The following is a 12,117-nucleotide window of genomic DNA, read 5'->3' on the forward strand; positions in this document are numbered from 1 at the left end:
GCAGTGGAAGCACGGAGTCCTAACCACTAGATCACCAGGGAAGTCCCTACTCATCCCTTAAATACCCACTTTCTTGTACTGGACAAGAAAGCATGAGGTTAAACTCAGAATTGAGGAAGATCTAGTACAAATGGTAATGGGAAATATGTACCCATTTAATTTTTTAGGCCTGCTTGGGGCTGGCTGTCGGCCACATTTTTCCTTGATATTTTAGGCCTCTAGTTCTTGCACACTTTCTTCCTCTTAGTGGCAACCAGGCCCCTTAACGTCCTGGCACCTTCATGCTTTCGCCCTACCCATCAAAATCTATCCTGCAGAAAGGGTCTAGCAAACTCACTCACAGTAAGGCATAAATGATTGATAAGGATTAAAATTTACTCCCAGGAGCATTTGTATTTGAACAGGAGACAAAAAATGGAATGGCTCTATAATGGTGGAACTTGACACAGCAGTGAGTCGTGTGGAGAAGTGAAACAGATGGGGAATCAAGGTGCTTGCCCAGTGACCTCAAAATTATATCCTATAGGATTGTTATGTTTTTCTCTGATTGTTATATCTTTTAGGGTTGTGGGCAAGGGTATAGTTGCAGGAATAACTAGGAGCATAGCTTTAATGGTGTAATTAGCATAAATAACATTATAATATGTGCCCTAACAAGTCGATTGTACTTAATAACTTTTTATAGTATAATTCTTCTAATTCCTACCAAAGTTTGCAGTTACTGTCTTTGAGAAACAAGTAAATAAATACAGCAGGCATCAGGCAGGAACTTTCTGAACTGTGTCAAGGTTAATAATAAATTAAACGTTATAAGTAGAGACAGGACAGCAACAGCTGTGCAACATTCTTGGAAGCAAGGATTTTGATAGCGTGAAGTCAGACAGTGAGCTCAGTTTTTGCTGCTACTCTGGGTGAACACAGAACCCTTGTCATAATTATAAGGAAAACTGCATTTCTCTTATAAATTACAACTGTTTTGCACTTAAAATCTGATGTCTGTGGCTGGAAAATCAGGAGCAATGTTGGTGGAAGACCCAGATCAAACCTATGAGAATGTCCTGGCCGAGATTCAGTCTTTTGAGCTGCCCATTGAAGCTACTTTAAGGTAGGGCTCCTTGATATTTTGTTATTTCTTCTTTAGTGTTCATAAGGTAGTCTTATTCACTTCTTTTTATCCTTTTCTCTGAAACAGAATAAAAAATAATTTTTGAAAAATGGTTATAACTCTGTACATACCTAATTTCAAAATTTTATCCTTAGAGGAATGACAGTAAATAAATAATCCACTTTTTTTTGCATTGTATTTGTTTCATGATTCATCACCACAAGGTTAAAAAATAGAACTGACTTTCAAGTGATCAAAAAGGACCTCATGCCAACTCCAAATAGATTGAAACTCATTTATATTTGAGTGGATGTGAGTTGTAGGAAAAAACGTAGAATGCTTGCTTGTATTGTTGCTGCTCTTGGGTATGTGGTGACCTTTCGGATATGTATTTTTTATTTCTATATAAGATTTAAAAATAGCTTCTTTGGTAAGATGGGGATTAATTTGCATAGTTCAAGGACAGGATTAAAATGAAAGACCATGTATCTCTGTGTTAAACAGGCAGTTTTAAAAATTTAATTCTTTTTGACTGTCTGCCTGTACCTGACACTTATCAGTGTGGGAACAGGATGGTAATCACTGAATGTGACAGTGATAGACAATAAATATTTGTTGACTAATATTTGTAGATTAAGTGAAAGGATTTTTTTTTTTTTTTTTTGCTCTTGTCTTTTCAGTCTCAGAAAGATCCAGGACAAAATGCTTTGAAATCCTACAGTTTAAATCTGAATAAATTTCTCCCAAATGTTTAAATTTGATTTTGCATTAAATAAATTCTGAATCTTTTCAAAGGGCCTAGGGTAGTGTTGGGGGTATGGGAAGATACTGATATTTATTGGTTGATTCTTGGGCTATCAGTATGTAGGTGCAGTTGAAAAATAATTACAACTCCATTATAACTGTTCCTTACACCTTCATTTTATCTGAGCATCATGAACATCCTTGAAGAAGGGCACGTGATTTTTACCCTCTTCAATAGGTAGAAGAAACTAAAGCTTTTCACTAATAGGAAACTTGGTAAATTTTTCCAAATGGAACATACTTTATACCGTACTAGCATCTTCTCAAACTTGTGCATCTGCCTGGTGGCTAGGTCAGAAGTCTAAAGGGAAACATGAGAGGGGGATAAAGGGAGCCTGGATGTGTGTTAATTACTGTGGCCTCTGCTGCTACTGCCGCTTTAGAGCCCTTGGTCTTCACCCCTGACCCCCTCTACTTCTCTCCTGATCTCACAACCCTGGCCAACATCTATAGGTTTCATGCATCCTTGGAACTATCAGCTAGTCTTGCTCTGGTACTGGATCTGACTTCCTGCTTTGGGTATTGGATCTGTCCTACCCTCTGTTCTGAGGGCAAATATCCCAGTCTTGTACTTGGTCTTGCTAAAGAAAAGAATTGGTTTAGATCTGGCAGTCACAGCACTCTCCCAGCAGCACAAGAGTAGACACAGCACAAATATTTTCTCCAGGTGCTTCCTGTCATCACCACCAGTGGACCTGGAATGCCCACTGTTAGCTTTGTATTTAGGTTATTGAATGAGGAGTAAGAGCAGTCTTTTCCAAAGGCTACTGTTAAAACACCTCAATGTTATTTTGGAAGATAGACACAGAGCTCCTAACAAGCCTTTAATTGGGACAATATTCACCAAAATTAGTTTTCCTAAACTGATGCTGTAATCATCGATTAAATGAAGACTTCTTAGGCTAGCATTCGACGCCTTTCTACACATCCCTGTGCATGTCACTGATATTCCAGTGTCACCTATTCTGGCTCACTGCTCTTATGGAACATAATCAGCTCATGTGGCCAAATATGAGGGTTGGAAAATAAAGACAGGACTTCCATTTTGGCCAAACTGGAGTGTTTACTATTTGATAATATGCCCTGAGATTTTCTTCCTTCTCGTGCTCATGGTTCCTTTCCTTTATTATCCTTCACTCTTATTTCTGCCTGCCAAAATCCAGCCCATCTTGCAAGGCACAGCTCAAATGTTCTGATTTATCAACCACAGGTGAGCATTTCGTCCTTTGAAGCCCCAAAGAATCCAGAGCGTTTATTCTGACTCACTTGGATGCGTGTGTGTGTGTGTGTGTGTGTGTGTGTGTGTGTATTTTATACTATAACCATTCTCAGGCTAAAGACTCCTGAGGGCACAACCTGTGTCTTACTTATATCTTAGCATCCTCTGCAGAAGCTTCTACCATGCCTGGCACACAGTAGCTAGATAAATATTTGTTGAACTAATTTGTATGAGCTTCTGAGCTAATGATGTCCTTGCGAGGCAAAAGAAAGAAGGTAGTCCAGAGAGAAAGTCATCATTTCAGGGAAGAAGAGAAGGCTAAAGTATTTGAATAGTTACAAGTTCTGAAGGCAGAGAGGGTGGAAAAGAAGTTTGGCTGGAGGGAGATTGGCCCAAGGGCTGGAATGGACAGTGAGGGGAGGGTTAGGACATTGAGAGGATGGGGCTGGGAATACAGCAGAGAAACATTCTCAGGGAAAGCCCTGCACCTGGGAATTGAGGTAGAGAAAATATCCAAGCATTCTCCTAGTTGTTCTTCCCTGTCACAGAAGAAAGGCATTACTTCTACAGACGTTTTCTGTTGTAAAATCCTAAACTGTTAGCTTCCTCTCCCAGCCCACCTTGTTTCTGAGGTGGCCTGCTCAAGGTCAGTGTTCAGATCAGGGTCAGGTGGGGTTTGTTTCTCTAGCAAGGTGAGCTCAGAGAGCTCAGGAACTCAAAGCCCAAAGATGATTTCTGCTAGTGTCATTTAAGGGTGGCTCAACAGCCCTTCTTTAATAGGGTATGCAAGGCTTCCTGGCACACTTAGCCCCACCATCATCTGAGAGAATGGGTCTCCTCCACCTAGGAGTCGTGAGGGGGTTGCTGGGACCGGGACTCGTGTTGTCTGGTACTGTCGATGGCCATAGTCTCATTCACCTGCCCGGGCTGCCTTCTACCTACCTCCTGACTTCATACAAGGCTGCTCCCATCCTGCCTCCTGCCTGACTCTCCCAGTGGGCCCCTTGAGTCAACTCCTTTGGTCTTCTTTCTGTTTTGCTGGAAAAGTGGACAAGAATCAGATGATTCTGAGATCCTGTGTTTGTTTTCATCTGTGTGTGAAATGGGACCACTGCCCAAAGTATTAAGTTTAAAGGAGAGATAATTTTAGGGGAGAGTTGAGACATTATGTTTTTTCCATGGTTTATTTGTGTTGCCAATGAAATACCCGATAAAGACATCTCAGGCAGCTCTAACAATTGAATTGGGGAATAAATTTCCAGGGTGGCAAATTGGAATTTGGTGTTAACCATGCAGACGGTGACTGAATTTCAAAGAAAAGGGAGAAATGTAAAGAAAGGCCTACTGCTAATGCCTGTGTTGTCCTAGCATGGCTTTGCTTTGGGCATTCAGAATCACCTGGCTGGCAGATGGTTGGTAGGCTAAAACTCATGAGCAGGTGGAGTCTGGAATTAGTTTTGCTACCCTAATCCTTTTGCCCTGGGCATCACTGTTTTTATCATGTTACCACCATATGGTAATTTCCACTAGATTTTCTTATTCTTATTAGGTTTTCTGATTTTTACTCCAGCTCCTCCAGTTGGCCTAGATATGCCCAACTCCTTGCCAGCTGCTGCCTCTAGGGGGCGTGCCTCTCCCTGGTAGTCTTACCGGCTGTCTGGAGCCATGCTTAAAGAAACTACAGGGACTTCCCTGGAGGTCCAGTGGTTAAGCCTCCATGCTTCCACTGCAGGGTGCACGGGTTTTGATCCCTGGTCAGGGAACTATGGTCCCACATGCCCCATGGTGCAGCCAAAAGAAAAGAAAAGAAAAGAAAACGAACTACAACGCTAGTACCTTATTCAGCCTTACTCAGCATTACCAACTTCCTTGAACAAGGATAGTTAATAGCTTTCAACTAGTAGTATATCAATTCCAGTGCATTGGTAGTGGCTTTCTGAATCCTCATGTTGAGAGTGGTTCTGATAAAATAGCAATGGTAGCTATGGTCTTAGGATAACACAGTAGAGCAGCATCCTTCCATTGATCATATCCATACTAGAACTTCCTGCTGCCAGGCCTCACTCATTAGACCTGGTCCCCCATGGATACCCTCTCATACCTGGATATAGCCTGGGCTTATTACGCCTCTTAGGCTCCTGCAGGTGTGTTGTTAGCCTCTTAGAACAGGTCTTGAAATCATAACATGTCTGAACCAATTTGAATTCAGAAATTACAGTGTGTCTTATGGCTAGAGCTGAGACTGAGATAAAGAGATTGAAGGGCAGTGCAGTGTTAGTGGGAGGAAGAAAAGGAGGACATATCCAAAGAAAGCCCTGCCGAGGGCTGGGAAAAATAGGAGGAAAAGGGAATTGTACATGATGACGTACCAGAAGAAATTTTTGTAATTGTTTTATGATAACATAATTGTTTTACACTTGTACTCACAGACTCTCTCGGGCTCTTTTCCAAAAGCTGACCATGAAGTTTTAACAGTTTAAGAGCAAACAGGATATTATTATTTCTTTGACTTTAATGTTTTTAAGAATGAAGATAACATACTTTTAGGAAAGAACAGAAAACATTAAAATAACAACAACTAAAAACAACCGCCTGAACTGTAAACACAGTAAAATCTTAGAATGACATACTAAAAAATATAACTAGTTAAATTCAGCTGTAGACATTCTAGGATGCTCTTGCTGTTTTTATCTTCAGAAGTGTAAGATTTCTGTTAAATCTTATTTCATTAAGTATGTTAAGATCAAAGCTCTAGCATTTATTAGTTATTTGATTTTGGCCGTAGTTTCTGAAACTATAAAATGGGAATTATAATAAAACCTATCTCAAATGTATTTGAAGTGCTTAGCACAATGCTGGCCTAGCACATTGTAAATGTTCAATATTTTAGCTATTATTATTATTATTATGTCTAATTTACATCCGGGATATATATTCCAGCATAGTATAATATACACTTTAGAGTGTTGAAGTAAACAAGCACTCACAACATCTTGAAATTCTGAGCAGGGGGAAAATATTGAGTAATGTAAATTTTATTTTGGTTGCCTAATATTCAGGGGAGAGAGGTATCCCTTTTCAAAATCCTATTTACTGATTCTTATATTTGATGCTAATGTAATATCATGACCTCATTTAATCTCTAATGGGAGTGGTGTAGTGTGCAGCATGCTGTGGATATAAAATGGAATCCAGAGAAACTGTTCAGGAATAATTGTGGGCCTAATTATGACTGAGGCCTGCCACGTCTGTAGTGCCTCAGGAAAGCCTGGGGTCCCTGATGACAGTGGGCTGTGTAGTTGCCACATTTGCACTGAACACTTAAATAATACCATTAGCTGCTTGATCTTCAGTGGAACACTAGAGAGAAGTTAAAAAAAACATTTTTTTTCTACGTTGGAAACTAAGTATTCCAAGCAAGGAGACAGTTCTGTTTATTTAGTGGTTAAATGAATGGGCTCTGGAGCCAGAAGGACATGTGTTCAAATTTTGCCTCTATACTACTTACTAATAGAACTATTGAAAGGTTTATATGAATTAGGCATTATGTGTATTTAATGTAGTGGCTCATACATAGCAAATGCTCAGTCATTCATTAAGTAAATATTTATGGAACATCTCCAATGTGGCAGGCAGTGGTGGAGAATGGGCAGTGGTCTTGTTGATGTAGCAAGATCAAGAGACCTGGAAACTCCCTGCTCACAGGGAGCTGGGCTTTTAGTGAAGAGAGCTAAAAATAAATTAAAAAGCGGTAATAAGTGCTATGAAGAATAACAAATCAGGGTGAAGGATAGGGAGGTCCAGGGATCCTATTTAACAAAAGGGAGGTCCAGGGAGTAAATGTCAGCTATTATTATCTTGATTAACATTTCATTACATTACATTAGTTACATATCTAAATCCTTTTTTGCTGAGAGAAGAAAAAAAAATAGGACAATAGGACGAGTGAGAAGAGAGGGAGAGAGGGTGAAAGGCAATAAAGAAAAGCTAAGTGGGGAAAGAGTGAGGAATAAAAAGCCAACAATGAGGAGGAAAGAAAGAGGAAAGAGAAGAGAAAATGGTGTTATAAGCTGGCGCTGGCGTGCCGTGGGGAGAGGAAGGAGAGAATGGAATTCAGAGAAAATACTGTTGCTCTTTAATTGCTCAGTGGACTTTAAAATGTTTAGCTTTGGGATGAGCAATGTAATGGTGCTTTCAGGACATTGTTCTGAGGGCAGGACTAGTGATACAATTTACAGGACCAATGCAAAATGAAAATGCAGGCCTCCTTGTTCAAAAAATTATTAAGAATTACAAGATGGTGATGGCAGGGCATTAAGCCAAGAGCAGCTTCTTAGGCCCCGCATGGATGAGCCAGCTCTGAGAGCTTAGCGCAGAACCTGGCACACAGCAGGCGTTCAATAAAAGCAGTTGTTGAATGAAGAGAACCTGGGGCTAATTACTTTTGAACTTCTTTGAGGACTGGCCCATATTTCATAAAAACTGATTTTATTTGGCTTCAATTTCAGATTTCCTTCTATTGTTCTCCTCTGTGGGATATGGAACAGATTCCTGGACACAGTTTTGCCGCAGGAATCCTCCCAGGCCTGGCTGGGCTTTGTTCACATTCTCTTGCACTTACAGACTATGGCCACCTGGGGTCACTGCACCAACAAGGTAGAAGCTGGAGGAAAGCAGCTGACAAGACAGCCCCAAAGAGTGGCTAAAAGGCACAGGGAAGGGTTAGTTGATAAGAGCCAATATATAAAGACTGCCTGTACTCTACATTTTGATAAAGTTCTGCAATTATATAACAAAGGCTCTTAAACTCTTTAAGAAACATCTGAATGTTATTAGCAAAGGCTTGAGAGGATAAAGATCAGGAAGTCTGCTATAGGGTTCCTAGGAGTGAGAAAGGGAATCTTTCTGTAGAGCTGTACCCTATCTCATGAAACATGCTTTTACAACATTAAGCTTAATATGAGAAGTATTTGCATGTGTATTATTGATTTAACAAATAGTAACTGGGCTGGTAGTAAACTATACAGACATTGTCCCATGCCTGGAAATGGAGACAGACTCGCTGATTGTTCGGCACCATGATGTGTGTGCCTCCAAGGACAATGAAGAGACCCTTGACTTAAAGCAAGATCCGGAGGGCTCACTAAAGTGGATCCAGAGCCAAGGGTCTAACCCAAAGACAGGGCCCTGGTTCCCCAGCCACAACAGGAACAACTTTCAGGCAGTTTCCTCCCATCGAGCATTCAGAAAAAAAAAAAAATGAGGTTCAGGTTCAGAGAACTCTGATACAGAATTAGGCTATTTTGTTAATGGTTAGAAAAAAAGAACAATATTGTGTCTGGTTTTTATTTTTATTTTACCAAAGAGGAAGCTAAATTCTGGGCTTCCTGATTTAATAACAAATGTTGGATAATCCTCGTCTCCAGTGCTCATGCAACATTATACATATATCATCCCCTTTAATCTCCTTTAACCACTTGGTGAGCTAGGGACTATTATTGCTCCCAACTCACACTTCAAGAAACTGAGGCTTAGACAAGTTAAGTCACTCTACCGAGGCCCCACATCTAGTAAGAGATGAATTGGAATTTGAACCCAAACATTTAAATGCCAGACCTGGGCAGCTGCATTCTACAGCCTCCTTCTGACGGAGAGGCTTTCCCAAGATTGTTTATTAGTCTGTAGACAAGCGGCTCAAAGTATAAGTCGTTAATGATTAAGATTTTATCTACAGGTTAAACCCTTACTTTGCTGGTTAGTTTCCTGCCAGACACAGAGCGCGTCTCCTGCTCTGTCAGTCTTCCTGATATATCTTTTCCCTCCCCGGAGTCCTGATGAGAGATTTTTGGTGGATCTCTGGAAGTCAACATCCACTGCCCCCAAAATAACTCGACATGCATGTGCAGCCCTCCAGTGTGCTCTACTGCCCCCAACCTCTTCAGACCAGACTGAGTCATTTATTCCTTGGGTAAAACAACATCGGAACAGTCTTCTTATCTGATTTTTTTCATTAACAGGAAAAACAGGAGCAGCTTACTAGCTCCATCTTCTCCAACTCACTAGCTGTGTGGCTTTGGACAAGTGACCTAATCTCTCTAAGTCTCAGTTTCTTCAAATGAAATTGGAGATAGCAAAAGTACCCCAGAGGGTGAAATTAGATTTTAGTAAAATTAGTATTAATTTAATTACCAAAAAAAATATGAATTAAATTAGTAAAGATTAAATTAGATAATATAAAGGGCTTAGCAAATAGTGCTCAGTAAATAGCTATTATGGTTTTTATTTTGGCCTATAGCTGAAATTCTTCATTTTGGAGCCTTTTAGAAATGTAGCACTTTAGGCCTTTTTTCACATAAATGTGTTTGTTATAGCTACGTCCATAATTAAAATTTACATAGTTAGCTATTTAGGACATCTAACTTTAAATTCTTAGCAAAAAACTTCAGGTATTAACGGAACTGTCAGAAGTCACAGAGGGAACCAGCAAGAGCTGTTTCAGAAGGAGAAGTGGTATGTGGACTTCCTTCCCTCTTGACTTGACTTGAGGGGAAGATACTGCCACTTAACGTTGAGGTAATCTCTATGGGCAGATGTTGAAACAGGCCAGGAGTGAGGAGTATGTAAGCAGGGCTGGCTTCCAAGGGCAGGGGCATTGGAGCTGGGTTTAGACAGATGGCATCAGGGTTGGAGAAGAGAAGGGGAAAAGGTCTGGGTAATGAACACTCCAGAAAGGAATGCCCCACGAGTATGGGGCATTGCCAAATAAGAAGCTGGCTTGTGCCATATGTCTCCTCACCTTGCTTTACTCTTCAGAACAGTGAATTCTGGCCCTGCTCATCGTCTGAGCTAAGATAGCCTGCCATTTCCTGCAGAGAGAACTGGCTTTCTGTTCTCTTTGTAGGACAGTAAAAATTTGTTCTCGGATCTTATGTTTTGGTTTCAGGTTCAATTTTCAAAAGGCTTATTCTCCCCTCTCAAGAGCTGAACCTGCATTTCAGATGTGCTAACACCAGGTGGTGGTGCCTCAGCAATTGAGGACACAGTCTGCTAAGAAAAAAATTCAGTTTTTTACTACTCAGTAAAAAACAGTGGTATGAAGGGCCAAAACACTAGGGTCTAGGTATTTGGCTCCATCCAAGGATAAAAATTTAAATAACCAGAGGAATGGATGAAGTTTATATCCTCTGACAAAAGTCCATAAATATCATTTCTTGCATTGAAGCTCCTGATAAAAGTAAACATCAGGGAGTCTGAGGTAACGTTTTGTTTGTGCTGCAGATTTCTATTAAGGCAACTGAATACACAATATTATAAGATGTTATATTTAATGTCAACATATAAAGAACAAGTTTGAAGACACTAACTTTTTACAACTTGATATTGTTTTAATTCCTAATTATTACCAATAATGGATTAATTAAACTCCTACCTACTCAGACCTGTTTGGAATGCTCCTTTCTAACTCATCCTGAACTCTTTCCAATGGCTTCAGAACTTCAGCATTGTCTGGTTTAAAGACCCTCCAACTTTCTCTCAGCCATGTGCAGGACTCTATGAGGAACTATAAGAAATTGAAAAATTAAAAAAAAAAAGTCATCTCTGAATTTAAGGACCTTAACATGGTGTGAAAGTGCTGGTGGACTTGGGAAGAGATTTCTTTTTTTTTTTTTCTGTATATTTTCACAGCTTGAGGAAGTGAGATTACCCAGAGAAGATCTGGATTCTCTTGTACCATCAAGACAGTGGAAACAGGCTTGTGATAGGGTTTCTTGGTAGAATAAGTATTTGGATGTAGCAGAGCTTCCTTAGTCTTCCAAGCCAGTGTGCACTGAAGTCAGCCGTGTTTCGGTTCCCTGGGTTGGTCAACTGTACAGAACAAACAAAATTCGAATTATAAAAAGGAACTAATCAAAACAAGTGCAAACTCTTAAAACAGTTGTTGGTGGAATGGATATATGTGCTACATTGAATCTAGAGTCAGTGGAGAAGGTTGTGATTCGTTAGGGAAATCTTTATGAAGGAGATAAATCTGAGTTGAAGTTTCCAAGGAGGGCAGAAATTTCACATTAATAGGAAGGAGGACATTTATATATGTTAGTAATGTTTATTGGGCCCTTACTAAGTGTGGCAGGCAGAATAATGGTTCCCCCACAATGTCCATGTCCTAATCCCTGGAATCTGCAAATATATTACCTCACATGACAAAAGGGATATTGCAGATGTGATTAATGTTAAGCCTTTGAGATAGAAGATTATCCAGAATTACGGGGTTGTGTCAAACCTAATGCCATGGGTCCTTAAAAGCAGAGAATCTTTTCTGGCCTAGGTCAGAGTCAAAGGGAGATGTGACTACAGAAGAATGGTCAGAGAGATGCAATATTGCTGGCTTGAAAGACTGAGGAAGGGGGCCATGAGCCAAGGAATGTGGAGGGCCTCTAGAAACTGAAATAGGTAAGGAAATGAATTCTCCCCGAGAGCCTCTGGAAAGAGCACAGTTGTGCTGACACCTTGATTTTAGCCCAGTGAGACCCGTATTAGACATCAAGCCTACAGAACTATAACATAATACATTTGAGTTGTTTTTTTTTTTTTTTTTTTTTTGCGGTATGCGGGCCTCTCACTGTTGTGGCCTCCCCCGTTGCGGAGCACAGGCTCCGGATGCGCAGGCCCAGCGGCCATGGCTCACGGGCCCAGCCGCTCCGCGGCATATGGGATCCTCCCAGACCGGGGCACGAACCCGTATCCCCTGCATCGGCAGGCGGACTCTCAACCACTGCGCCACCAGGGAGGCCCCATTTGAGTTGTTTTAAGCTAAGTTTGTGATAATTTGTTCCAGCAATAATAGAAAGCTAACACACCACGGGACAGCAAAATGAGGTAGACAGTACTATTATGGTCATTTACAGATGGGGAAACTGAATTATAAAGGGACTAGGTTCTTGCACAATGTCACCCAGCTGTGGAGTGAAGGACCAGGGAATTAAATTGA

At 40.6% G+C, this 12,117-nt stretch overlaps 1 protein-coding gene across 1 annotated transcript in view; it reads left to right on the plus strand.

The window, feature by feature from the left end:
• Window positions 1–992: 992 nt before the first annotated feature.
• The window catches only part of EXOC6 (exocyst complex component 6), a gene marked incomplete at its 5' end in the record, with an annotated part of 206,041 nt that continues 194,916 nt past the window's right edge, over window positions 993–12,117 (plus strand). Inside the window, one exon of the mRNA XM_082630075.1 lies at window positions 993–1,105. Within this exon, the coding sequence (XP_082486201.1) occupies window positions 993–1,105 (113 nt within the window). The remainder of the gene's footprint in view (window positions 1,106–12,117) is intronic.

Source organism: Mesoplodon mirus (assembly GCF_964341445.2).
Source record: "Mesoplodon mirus genome assembly, chromosome: 2".
Lineage (NCBI taxonomy): Eukaryota > Metazoa > Chordata > Mammalia > Artiodactyla > Ziphiidae > Mesoplodon > Mesoplodon mirus.